The 13,264-nt window shown below is 42.0% G+C and overlaps 1 protein-coding gene across 1 annotated transcript; it reads right to left on the minus strand.

The window, feature by feature from the left end:
* Positions 1–797: 797 nt before the first annotated feature.
* Positions 798–6,261, minus strand: LOC110516341 (serine/threonine-protein kinase Nek8). The gene is made up of 5 exons (XM_021594818.2): positions 6,189–6,261; positions 2,851–2,996; positions 2,542–2,680; positions 2,241–2,348; positions 798–2,070 (listed from the first exon to the last, which is right to left on the minus strand). Exons 2-5 carry the CDS (start codon positions 2,994–2,996, stop codon positions 1,105–1,107), a joined length of 1,359 nt encoding a protein of 452 aa, XP_021450493.2. The 5' UTR covers positions 6,189–6,261; the 3' UTR covers positions 798–1,104.
* Between the last annotated feature and the right edge of the window lie 7,003 nt (positions 6,262–13,264).

Consider the following 13,264-nt stretch of genomic DNA (forward strand, 5'->3'; position numbering starts at 1 on the left):
TTTTCAGTATCATGTAGTAGCCTAAACCTATCGATGTTACATTGAGCTGGGTGAATGGAATATGAATGACAGTCATTCAATATGCTGTAATAGAAATAAAAATGTCTTCCCTGATCTAAAACGGCACGACCGCCACTGATATGCACCATGTACCTTTTAAAAGTTCATGCAGCGGCTTATCAAATCATGATACTGTATTATCATGTCTGTATGTGTGCTCTTTAGTTTGCTTCAGTTGATGTGTAACTAGACTTTCACTTCATTGTGATGTGGATATACTTTCCAGGTCGACTGCTCCAGCTCCCCGCAGTGCACTGAAAATGTAACAAGGTCAAGGACAATGTGATACTGGATTTCTGATTTAGTTTCTCCTCTCTCAATGAAGTCTGCACAGTCCAGATTGGCCTTAATGATTAATACAAAAAAATGATTACTCAAACACCTGTGTTGAAGTTCCTTCTGACGGGATGAAGTGGATGAACTGTGAGTGGGATACCATGTCTGTAGCTGAACACAGCTCTGGTTGACAAAGTCTTGAAGAGAGGCCATTTTGTACACTTTGTTGTTGTAAAGAGGATATAACACAGCATCTATTTGTGAAAAATGACTAAGTCCTAAGTGTAAGCTAAATGTAAGATATTCTTGTCTTAGATGATACAGTCAAATGTATATCAAGCTAAAGATACAACTGATTTGCAAGTGGGATGAGATTTCAAAAACATTCACAGATAGTTATTGTAGCAATACTGTAAAGTGATATAGTCCTTCAAACATCATTCATGAATCCTTACTCAGCCTTAGGTTTCCTTCTTAACAGTGCAATACAACTTTTATTGTTGTTGAGATATATATTTATATTCATACAGTATATACACATTTAGCCTACCGTAGTAAGAAAATGTGTAAATGTATTGTTACATAGTATAGTTTCACTGGACATTAGAATTATTCCATTAGTTTATCCCCTGTCCCAAATACAGTCTTTCACCTTTTTCAGAAACATGTCAGACTTTTACATTGAAGGACGGAAGGGGAGTGGCCCGCACTCTGAAGAAGCACAGTCAAATCAACTCCCAACTACTTCACAATCTTTCAATAACCTTCTTATGACTTGTTGTTAAACATCACATCCTCAAACTTGACTATCCTCCCTCCTTCAGTCTCTACCTCCTTTTGCTCCCAAGTCTCCACTTCCCCATTCCTTTGCTCATAACGGCGGATTCGCACCTTGCCTGTCGTGGGGAGTGGGCATGGGAGACCCCTCGACGCCTCTTTGTAGAGAAGCTGTTTCATGACATCTTGACTGGGTTGAGTTGTGCCTGATGGAAACAGAGCATTACCCTTGTCTACCTTTGAAAGGGGAGATGGTGAGTTCTTGACCTCAGTCTTTGGCAAGGCTGCCCGCTCCCATCTTGATAGGGAAAGTGACTGCTGTGCGGGTTGTGGTCTCAGTGTTGTCTTGACCTCAAACTTCAACTCAGTCTTTGGCAAGGCTGTATGCTCCCATCTCGATGGAGAAGGCGCTTGCACAGGAGCTGGCACTACTGTCTTGACCTCAGGCATTGGTAAAGCACTGCGCTCAAATCTCGATGGAGATGGTGAACGCTGTACAGGAGCTTGAGGACGTGGCAATGCATTTTTTACCTGAGTGTGAGGAAAGGGTGTCAGAAGATGTCCTCTTTTCTGCCTCCCAGTGTTGCCGCCACCGCCATTTACCCCTGCCCTTTGTATCTCCGGCATGATTCCAGCCATGGTGGCTCGCATTGTGGGGTCTCTCTGCACCATCCTACAGACAGCGTTACAGTACTGCTGGCCTTGGAGACTGAGGGTCTCCTGGATCTTAGTTGGACAGACGCTGGGGGTGTGCAGCCTGACTCTGGCACAGAGTTCGGCAATGATTTTACCCATAGCCCACACGTCCGAGCGCTGATCTCGCTGGCCCCGCCTCTGCAGGACCTCAGGGGGAGAGTAGGCCTCGTTGCCCGTATCCATAGCAGAATTTAGGCCATTGCAGAAGAATTTGGCCAGTCCCATATCAATGATCACAGCTCTGTGCGTGTCATGCTCTACCTGGAAGAGATCATTTGAGAGGGGTTGAGAAATATTGTTTTATTTCTAGTCTATTCATTTACAGTGATAATGTGATAGTGATAAACAACAGATGAACAACTGCTTCTAAAGTCTTGCATCATTAAAGAAGAACATCAGAATAACAAAAACAACTTTATTGCCTTTCTCACCATGATGTTGTCAGGCTTGAGGTCCTGATGGACAATATCTTTGCTGTGTAGATAAAGTAGTCCTTCACACATGCCTGTGATGATGGTGGCCTTTATAGATGGAGTCAACTGTGGGGGAAGAAAGGCTTTGATTATCAACTGATGAGCTAACTTGCACATAGAAATGTTTTAATAATGTTGGGAAGGCCCCCCTGAAAATCCTGTAGGGCTAGATACTTCTTTATCAGATATTTGCTATGTGAACTTTCATCAACACCGTCGTATGCATGTTTGGTGGGAGCGGTGGGATCCATAGGCCTACCTGGATTTGAGATTTTTGTGATTTGAAGATGGTTGTCTCCAGTTCTTCTCCAAAGATGAACTCCATGGGGATGATCCACTTAGAGTCCTTGAGTGTTGGATTACCCAGAAGCTTCACTATGTTAGGATGAATTGCCTTACTGGAGTCCCAGGTCACAGAGAGAGTGTGAAATACAATGGGGAGAAATGGTTATGAGGGCACAACTAAGCACTTCTGTAGTGACCATCATCAGCACCCTCATCAACACCATCTCTGATAACATCACCATTTAGCAACATACCATGATAGCACATTGTCTGTCACACTCACTTGTATACTTGACACTCTCTCTCCAGGTCTCTCCTATTGATTAAGTGTTGTGGCACCTTCTTGATTGCAGCCCAGGTGTCATTGTACTTCTCCCTGTAGATCTTCCCAAAGCAGCCAGCAGCAAGAGTGCTGGTGGAATACGCCATCTAGGGGGTTTGGTGGGGAGTGGGCAGTGGGGTCAAGGTCCAATAGAAATGACTAAAGCAGTGGTTCTCAATCCTGGTCCTGGGGACCCAAAGGAGTGCACATTTTGGGTTTTGCCCTAACACTACACACCTGATTCAAATCATCAAAGCCTTTTGATGAGTTAATAATTTGATTCAGCTGTGTAGGGATAGGGAAAAAACTAAAATGTGCACTCCTTTGGGTCCCCAGGACCAGGATTGAGAACCAGTGGACTAAAGCATTCACCTCTGCATAACATGTGTTATAGTACTATTGTTACGGTAAGTACCAGTATGTACACCCTACAGTTACTTCTCTCAAAGTTACAAAGAGAGAATTCCAAACAGAAGACGATATTGAAGTGGGTGAGAAGGGTGTGTCTGTTGACTACAAACTAAAGAAAACAGTGCTGCAACTGTAGAACAAAGGAATTCTACCGACAGTTTCTCACATAGTAAGGCGGAAATTCTGATGAAAATCTAAACTGGTATTCTAATCCATTCCAACCATCTCTAACTGAGGCATTCCCAAATCCCTGATAGCAATGTAGCCTATTTATGCCAGCACAGTCAAAGGTTGTCAAACTCTACACAGAAACATAAAAGTCACATGCTGTGTTATGACATTCATTGTCATATACAGTACCAGTCAAAAGTTTGAACACACCTACTTATTCAAGGGTTTCTTTGTTGTTAATATTTTCTACATTGTAGAATAATAGTGAAGACATCAAAACTATGAAATAACACTAATGGAATCATGTAGTAACCTTAAAAAGTGTTTAAAAAAATCTAAATATATTGCCTCGATGACAACTTTGCATTCTCTTTCCTGCCTTGCTAGAGCTGCCTCGATCAAATGTAAATGCTGATATTGTGAAGTGAAACGTCTAGGAGCAACAATGGCTCCGCCACAAAGTGGTAGGCCACACAAGCTCACAGAACGGGACCCGCCGAGTGCTGAAGTGGGTAGCACGTAAAAAATTGTCTGTCCTCGGTTGCAACACTCACTACCTGGTTCCAAACTTCCTTTGGAAGCAACGTCAGCACAAGAACTGTTCGTCGGAAGCTTCATGAAATGGGTTTCCATGGGCCAAGCAGCCACACAGAAGCCTCGCCACCATTGAATAATAAACTCTGGGGCTGTTTTTCATGGTTCTAGTCCCCTTAGTTCCAGTGAAGGGAAATCTTAACACTTCCGCATACAATGACATTCTAGACAATTCTGTGCTTCCAACTTTGTTTCAACCGTTTGGGGAAGGTCCTTTCTTGTTTCAGCAAGACAATGCCCAAGCGCACAAAGCGAGGTCCATACATAAATGATTTGTCAAGAAGGGTGTGAACTGGCCTGCACAGAGCCTTGATCTCAACCCCATGAAACACCTTTGGATGAATTAGAACGCCAACAGCGAGCCAGGCCTAACTAATGCTCGTGGCTGAATGGAAGTCCCCTCAGAAATGTTCCAACATCTAGTGGAAAGCCTTTCCAGAAGAGAGGAGGCTGTTACAGCAGCAAAAGGGGGACCAACTCCATGATAATGCCTATGATTTTGGAATGAGATGTTCGACAAGCAGGTGTCCACATACTTTTGGTCATGTAGTGTATATATACACAGTCCCTTCAGGGCCTACACACAATCCTGACATAATGTTTTTAGAAATGCTTTTGATCATGTTGTGTACCTTTCAGAGACCATTTGTGGCCTGCCATCATATATAATGTGGCCCTTACTTCTGTTTCCAACACTGCAATGATTTTAAAAGATTTGATGTTGGGAATGACAACACATTACAGTAATATATTCAGAGCGTATGCTATTCAAACAAAGATGGAATTGTTAAACTTTGAGCATGTAAGTACGCAGAATATGAAAATGCCATTTCTTCCCATTAATATTTCTTGACATTGGCTTTACAGAAATGGCCACATTTGGCAAATTAAGTTGACACCTCTAGAATGGAGCAACAACTTTTGCAATCCTCTTTACATTACATCTATTTCATTCAGTGGAGGCTACTGAGGGGAAGACGGCTCATAATAATGGCTTGAACAAAGTGATTGTAATGGCATCAAATCATGTGTTTGATGTACTTGATACCATTCTCCCATTCCGCTCCAGCCATCACCACAAGCCCGTCCTCCCCAATTAAAGTGCAACCAACCTCCTGGGATTTCATTGGATACTGATATAACACGCAAAATCTCATTTGTTATATTTTACAAAAGCAAACTTCATGATTGTTATACATGGGAAGTTAATCAAATGCAGTTAATATAATCTTAAAGGCAGTGTAGCACCTATTTCTAAATGCCAGAAACGCAAATATAAAGAGTAATTTAGAGCACCCCCAAAACAACATTCCCAAATGTCAAATCAATTGTTCTAATATTGTAATGCTGTTCTAAAAGTTGTGTTTGAGGTTTTCTCCAAATCAGCTCCAACTTTGGAAACAATCCCACAACACCCTGTGGTCAACGTCACACGGTGAATAAAACACTTATAAAAAGTGCAATACAGTTGTATTTTAAAACAAGAAAACTGTGCCGTCTGGTTTGTTTAATATAAGGAATGTGAAAAGGTGTATACTTTCACTTTTGATACTTAAGTATATTTAAAACCAAATACATTTATACTTTTACTCAAGTAGTATTTCACTGGGTGACTTTCACTTTTACTTGAGTCCTTTTCTATTAAAGTATCTTTACTTTTACACAGGTACGATAATCGGGTATTTTTTCCACCACTGGTTTTTCCACATGTTATTGCTGAAATAGGATTGTGATGATATGAAGATAGTAATTGTTTCAATATGTTGTGAATAGTGTACAAAAATCCTCACAGACATTTTCCATAACTAAGTGAAGTGATGTGGAGTTAAGTGCCACTTGGTGCGCAACAGCTTACCATGTAAAGTAGGCTACAGGCAATATGTTCCTCTACTGTATGAGTCATAAAAATGACAATCTTGTGCTCAGGGCATTCCAGCAGTCTCACTGGTTTTTATATGCGAGTTGCATAAATTGTAAAATTGTAAACTAACAAATAATTTTGTCAAGTTAGAACCCATTGATATTAGTTACATTAATATACAGAACCAACTACATAAATGTCAGATAAGGTCCATTATCTGCTACCTGGACATTAAGGTCAAATCTAATTAAATTATCCTTACCTCTTGTCAGTTTACTTCAGGTATGGCTGCTGTCCTGCTGTGTCAGGTGTAAACATAAAATAACACAGCTGTGTGTCTTTTTACCTCTTGCATGTCCCACCCCTAAAGTAGTCACACCCCTTTCTCTGGATATGACAGAGAATGTGGTCGGTCTGTCATACACAGAAAGTGTGCGAGGCGCATGTGCATACTATTGTTGCATAACATTTGTTAGGGTAAGTAGTGGTAAGTATACACTACAGAGTCAATTCTCTCAAAGTCACAAAGACAAAGAGAGAATTCCAAAGAAAATATGACAATGAAGTGGGTGAGAAGGGTGTGTCTGTTGACTACAAACTAAAGGAAACAGTGTTGCAACTGTAGAACAGAGGAATTCTACAGACAGTTGCTCACCTGGTAAGGTGGAAATTCTGTAGAAAATGTAGCCTGATATTCTAATCCATTCAAAACCAACCAACCAACCATCTCTAACTGAAGCATTCCCAGATTGCACAGTACACTATTTATGTCAGCACAGTCAAATGTTGTCAAACTCTACACAGGCACAAAAAGACAAGAAGAGGTATTTGGAGTGGGCTTCGAGGCAGACTCTTTTTTTCTACTGCGTTATTGACTTGTTCATTGTTTACTCCATGTGTAACTCTGTGTTGTCTGTTCACACTGCTATGCTTTATCTTGGCCAGGTCGCAGTTGCAAATGAGAACTTGTTCTCAACTAGCCTATCTGGTTAAATAAAGGTGAAATAAAAAAATAAAAAATAAAAGACTCAGGAGACATGGACACCATCCATCGCTTCAGAATATATTACTTGCTAATGTTCAGTCCCTGGACAATAAAGTATATGAGCTCAGGGTGAGGATCTCCTTCCAGAGAGACATCAAGTACTTGTAACATACTCTGTTTCATGGAATCATAGCTCTCTCCAGATATACTGTCCCGGTCCATACAGCCAGCTAGGTTCTCAGTACATTGCGCAGACAGGAATAAAGAATTCTCCGGAAAGAAGGCAGTGGTGTATGTTTCATAATTAACTACTCATGGTGTGAATGTGATAACGTACAGTAACTCAAGTCCTTACCTAGAACACCTCACAATCAAATGTAGACCGTATTACCTCCCAAGAGAATTCTCTTCGGTTATAGTCACAGCCGTGTATATTCCCCCTCAAGCCGATACCACGACGGCCCTCAAGGAACTACATTGGACTTTGTGAAAACTGGAAACCACATATCCTGAGGCCACATTTATTGTAGCTGGGGGCTTTAACAAAGCAAATTTGAGGAAAACGCTACCGAAGTTCTAACAACACATTGCGTGTACTATTCGCGCATCAAAAACTCTCTACCATTGTTACTCCCTCTTCTGAGACGGCTACAAGGCCCTCCCCCGCCCTCCCTTCAGCAAATTAGATCACGACTCCATCCTGCTCTTCCCTTCCTATAGGCAGAAACGCTTGTCTGACCAATTGGAATCCATGCTTCAAGATTTTGATTAGATTTTGTTTTGATTACGGAGATTGGGATATGCCTCTGGTTGCCTCTGAGAATAACATTGACGTATACACGGACACGGTAACTGAGTTCATCAGGAAGTGTATAGGGGATATTGTTCCCACCTTGAGTATTAAAACCTACCCAATCCAAAAAACGTGGATAGATGGCAGCATTCGTGCAAAACTGAAAGCCTGAACCACCACATTTAACCACGGCAAGGTGACTGGGAATATGGTTTAATACAAATAGTGTAGTTGTTCCCTCCATTATGCAATCAAACAGGCAAAACGTCAATACAGAGACAAAGTGGAGTCGCAATTCAATGGTCAGACACAAGATGTATTTGGCAGGGTCTACAGACAATCACGGATTACAAAACCCAGCCACGTCTTGCTCCTGGACAAGCTAAAAGACCGTCTTCTCGCTTTGAGGATAACACAGTGCCAGCGACGTGGCCCGCTCCCAAGTACTGTGGGCTCTACTTCTCCGTGGCCGTCGTGAGTAAAATATTTAAGCGTGTTAACCCTCGCAAGGCTGCCGGCCCAGACGACATCACTAGCCGCGTCCTCAGAGCATGCGCAGACCAGCTGGCTGGAGTGTTTACGGATATATTTAATCTCTCCCTATCCCAGTCTGCTATCCTCACTTGCTTCAAGATGTCCACCATCGTTACTGTACCCAATAAAGCAAAGGTAACTGAAGTAAATGACTACTTCTGTCATCATGAATTGCTTTGGGATGCTAGTTAAGGTTCATATCACCTCCACCTTACCTGTCAACCTAGACCCACTTCAACTTGCAAACCGCCCCAAAAGATCCACAGATGACACGGTCTTCCCAACGCATCACCGGGGGCACACAGCTTGCCCTCCAGGACACCTACAGCACCGATGTCACAGGATGGCCAAGAAGATCATCAGGGACGTCAACCACCAGAGCCATGGCCTGTTCACCCCGCTATGATCCAGTAGGCGAGGTCAGTGCATTTGCATCAAACCTGGGACCGAGAGACTGATAAACAGCTTCTATCTCAAGGCCATCAAACTAGCCGGCTACCACCCGGTTACTCAACCCTGCACATTAGAGGCTGCTGCCCTATGTATATAGACCTGGAATCACTGGTCACTTTAATAATGTAATACTTGTCACTTTAATAATGTTTACATACTGCTTAATTACTTTCTTATGGATATACTGTATTCTACTCAATGTCACTGACATTGCCCGTCCTAATATTTATGTTTCTTAATTAAATTTTTTAGATTTGTGTGTATTGTTAGATACTACTGCACTGTTGGAACACAAGCATTTTGCTACATCCACAATAACATCTGCTAATATGTGTATGTTACCAAAAACATTTGATTTGATTTCATAGTCACAGCAAGAAAAAGCATAAGTAGTAATTCGAAATGTAAAAGTCAGAGATGATGAATAGGAGCAAAGCTGTCTGAGGGACAGACATTAATATATCAAGAGTGGTAGATACCTTTCAGTGACCATTTGTGGCCGCCATCAGATATAATGTGTCCTAACACTACAAATATTTGATAACAGGAATGACAAAACATTCAAACAAAGAGGGAAATGCTAAACTATGAACATGTAAATAGGCAGAATATGAAAATGTTTTTTCCAAGCAATGTGCAGCTCTCTTGACATTGGCTTTACAGAAATGGTCACATTTGGCAATTACATTGACACCTCTAGAATAGAGCAATAACATTTGCAATCCTCTTTACAACACATACAAGTGCCTTCGGAAAGTATGCTGACACCTTGATATTTTCCACATTTTGCTATGTTACAGCCTTATTCTAAAAGTGTTTTAAATTGTCCCGGCCCCCCACCTCAATCAATCTACACACAATACCCCACAATGACAACACAAAAACCGAGTTGACATTATTTTTTAAACTAAAAATAAAAAACTGAAATCACATTTCCATAACTATTCAGACCGTTTACTCAGTACTTTTTTGAGGCACTGTTGGCATCGATTACAGCGTCGAGTCTTCTTGGATATGACGCTACAAGCTTGGCACACCTGCATTTGGGAAATTGTTACCATTCTTCTCTGCAGATCCTCTCAAGCTCTGCCAGGTTGGATGGGGAATGTTGCTGCACAGTTATTTTCAGGACTCTCCAGAGATGTTTGATCGGGTTTATGTCTGGGCTCTGCCTGGGCCACTCAAGGACATTCAGACTTGTCCCGAAGCCAGTCCTGCATTGTCTTGGCTGTGTGCTTAGGGTCATTGTCCTGTTGGAAGGTGAACCTTCTCCCCAATCTGAAGTCCTGAGCGCTCTGGAGCAGGTTTTCATCAAGGATTTCTCTGTACTTTGCCTGGTTCCTCTTTACCTCGATCCTGACTAGTCTCCCAGTCACTGCAACTGAAAAACATCCCCACAGCATGCTGCCGCCACCACCATGCTTCACCGTAGGGATGGTGCCAGGTTTCCTCCAGACGTGACGCTTGGCATTCAGGCCAAGGAGTTCAATCTTGGTTTCATCAGACCAGAGAATCTTGTTTGTCATGGTGTGAGAGTCTTTAGGTGACTTTTGGCAAACTACAAGTGGGCTGTCGTGTGCCTTTTACTGAGGAATGGCTTCTGTCTGGACACTCTACTATAAAGGCCTAACTGGTGGAGTGCTGCAGAGATGGTTGTCCTTCTGGAAGGTTTTCCCATCTCCACTGAGGAACTCTAGAGCTCTGTCAGTGACTATCGGGTTCTGGGTCACCTCCCTAACCAAGGCCCTTTTCCCCTTATTGTCAGTTTGGCTGGGCGGCCAGCTCTAGAAGAGTCTTGGTGGTTCCAAACTGCTTCTATTTAAGAATGATGGAGGCCACTGTGTTCTTGGGGACCTTCAATGGTGCATACATTTTTTGGTACCCTTCTCCAGATCTGTGCCGACACAATCCTGTCTCGGAGCTCTATAGACAAGTCCTTTGACCTCTTGGCTTGTTTTTTTGCTCTGCCATGCACTGTCATCTGTGGGACCTTATATAGACAGATGTGTGCGCCTTTCCAAATCATGTCCTACCAATTTAAATTAACCACAGGTGGATTCCAATCAAGTTGTAGGAACAGCTCAGGGATCATCAATGAAAACAGGATGCACCGGAGCTCAATTTCGAGTCTCAGCACAGGATCTGTATACTTATGTAAATAGCGTATTTCTGTTTGGATTTTTAAAAATAAATTTGCAATAATTTCTAATCCTGTTTTCGCTTTGACATTCTGGGGTATTGTGTGTAGATTGCTGAGGATGATTTAGAATAAGTTAGAATAAGGCCACGTAACAAAAATGTGGAAAAAGTCAAGGGCTTTGAATACTTTCCGACAGCATTGTACATTTAATTGGACATTGATGAAACAACAGAGAATGATCTGGCGAGTTTTATAAGGGCGAATAATATTTTCTCTTGTGGCATATCTATAATTATTTTATTACATCATGTCACACAACAAAAAAATTGATTTGAGGAAACCGAATTTTGCATCTGTCATTTCAAGTTACTACAATATTGGAAAAATGGTTTATTGTAAAAGTATTGCAACTCCTCTTGATGTGAAAAACAACTTTGGGCTAGTTCAGGCCTTTTAGGCGAGTTTTGAGTTGTCATTGGTTAGGAAACTTTAGCTTGATCTGGAACCCTTGAGTACTGCCCAGTTCATCACAGGGTTCGAGCTCACTGCCATCCAGGACCTCTATACCAGGCCGTGTCAGAGGAAGGCCCAACAAATTGCAAACACTCCAAACACCCAAGCCATAGACTGTTCTCTCTACTACCTCATGGAAATTGGTACCAGTCTGGAACCGACAGGACCCTGAACAGCTTCTACCCCAAAGCCATAAGACTGCTAAACAAGCCTGCTTAATAGCTAATCAAATCGGCCACCCAGACTACCTGCATTGTCCCTTTTTGCACTAACTCTTGCACTGATTCTATGCCCACACACACTTACACTGACACCCCAACACACACAATACATATGCCCACAAACACATAACATGTGCACACATGCATACTGATGGCACACACACACACTCTCTTTCATACGCTGTTGCTACTGTCTATTATCTATCTTGTTGCCTAGTCACTTTACCCCTGTGTACATAGCTACATCAATTACCTTGTACCCAAATCATATTTCAAATCAATTGTATTTATATACAGTGCCTTGCGAAAGTATTCGGCCCCCTTGAACTTTGCAACCTTTTGCCACATTTCAGGCTTCAAACATAAAGATATAAAACTGTATTTTTTTGTGAAGAATCAACAACAAGTGGGACACAATAATGAAGTGGAACGACATTTATTGGATATTTCAAACTTTTTTAACAAATCAAAAACTGAACAATTGGGCGTGCAAAATTATTCAGCCCCCTTAAGTTAATTCTTTGTAGCGCCACCTTTTGCTGCGATTACAGCTGTAAGTCACTTGGGGTATGTCTCTATCAGTTTTGCACATCGAGAGACTGACATTTTTTCCCATTCCTCCTTGCAAAACAGCTTGAGCTCAGTGAGGTTGGATGGAGAGCATTTGTGAACAGCAGTTTTCAGTTCTTTCCACAGATTCTCGATTGGATTCAGGTCTGGACTTTGACTTGGCCATTCTAACACCTGGATATGTTTATTTTTGAACCATTCCATTGTAGATTTTGCTTTATGTTTTGGATCATTGTCTTGTTGGAAGACAAATCTCCGTCCCAGTCTCAGGTCTTTTGCAGACTCCATCAGGTTTTCTTCTAGAATGGTCCTGTATTTGGCTCCATCCATCTTCCCATCAATTTTAACCATCTTCCCTGTCCCTGCTGAAGAAAAGCAGGCCCAAACCATGATGCTGCCACCACCATGTTTGACAGTGGGGATGGTGTGTTCAGGGTGATGAGCTGTGTTGCTTTTACGCCAAACATAACGTTTTGCATTGTTGCCAAAAAGTTCAATTTTGGTTTCATCTGACCAGAGCACCTTCTTCCACATGTTTGGTGTGTCTCCCAGGTGGCTTGTGGCAAACTTTAAACAACACTTTTTATGGATATCTTTAAGAAATGGCTTTCTTCTTGCCACTCTTCCATAAAGGCCAGATTTGTGCAATATACGACTGATTGTTGTCCTATGGACAGAGTCTCCCACCTCAGCTGTAGATCTCTGCAGTTCATCCAGAGTGATCATGGGCCTCTTGTCTGCATCTCTGATCAGTCTTCTCCTTGTATGAGCTGAAAGTTTAGAGGGACGGCCAGGTCTTGGTAGATTTGCAGTGGTCTGATACTCCTTCCATTTCAATATTATCGCTTGCACAGTGCTCCTTGGGATGTTTAAAGCTTGGGATTTTTTTTTGTATCCAAATCCGGCTTTAAACTTCTTCACAACAGTATCTCGGACCTGCCTGGTGTTTCCTTGTTCTTCATGATGCTCTCTGCGCTTTTAACGGACCTCTGAGACTATCACAGTGCAGGTGCATTTATACGGAGACTTGATTACACACAGGTGGATTATATTCATCATCATTAGTCATTTAGGTCAACATTGGATCATTCAGAGATCCTCACTGAACTTCTGGAGAGAGTTTGCTGCA

This window comes from Oncorhynchus mykiss, chromosome 3 (genome assembly GCF_013265735.2).
Source record: "Oncorhynchus mykiss isolate Arlee chromosome 3, USDA_OmykA_1.1, whole genome shotgun sequence".
In the NCBI taxonomy this organism is placed as follows: Eukaryota; Metazoa; Chordata; class Actinopteri; order Salmoniformes; family Salmonidae; genus Oncorhynchus; species Oncorhynchus mykiss.

Coding starts and splice junctions, on each gene's coding strand:
- LOC110516341 (XM_021594818.2), bottom strand. CDS start 2,996: ATGGCGTATTCCACCAGCACTCTTGCTGCTGGCTGCTTTGGGAAGATC. Junction 2,681..2,850: donor AGAGAGTGTCAAGTATACAA/GTGAGTGTGACA, acceptor CTGGGACTCCAG/TAAGGCAATTCATCCTAACA. Junction 2,071..2,240: donor TCAAGCCTGACAACATCATG/GTGAGAAAGGCA, acceptor GATCTCTTCCAG/GTAGAGCATGACACGCACAG.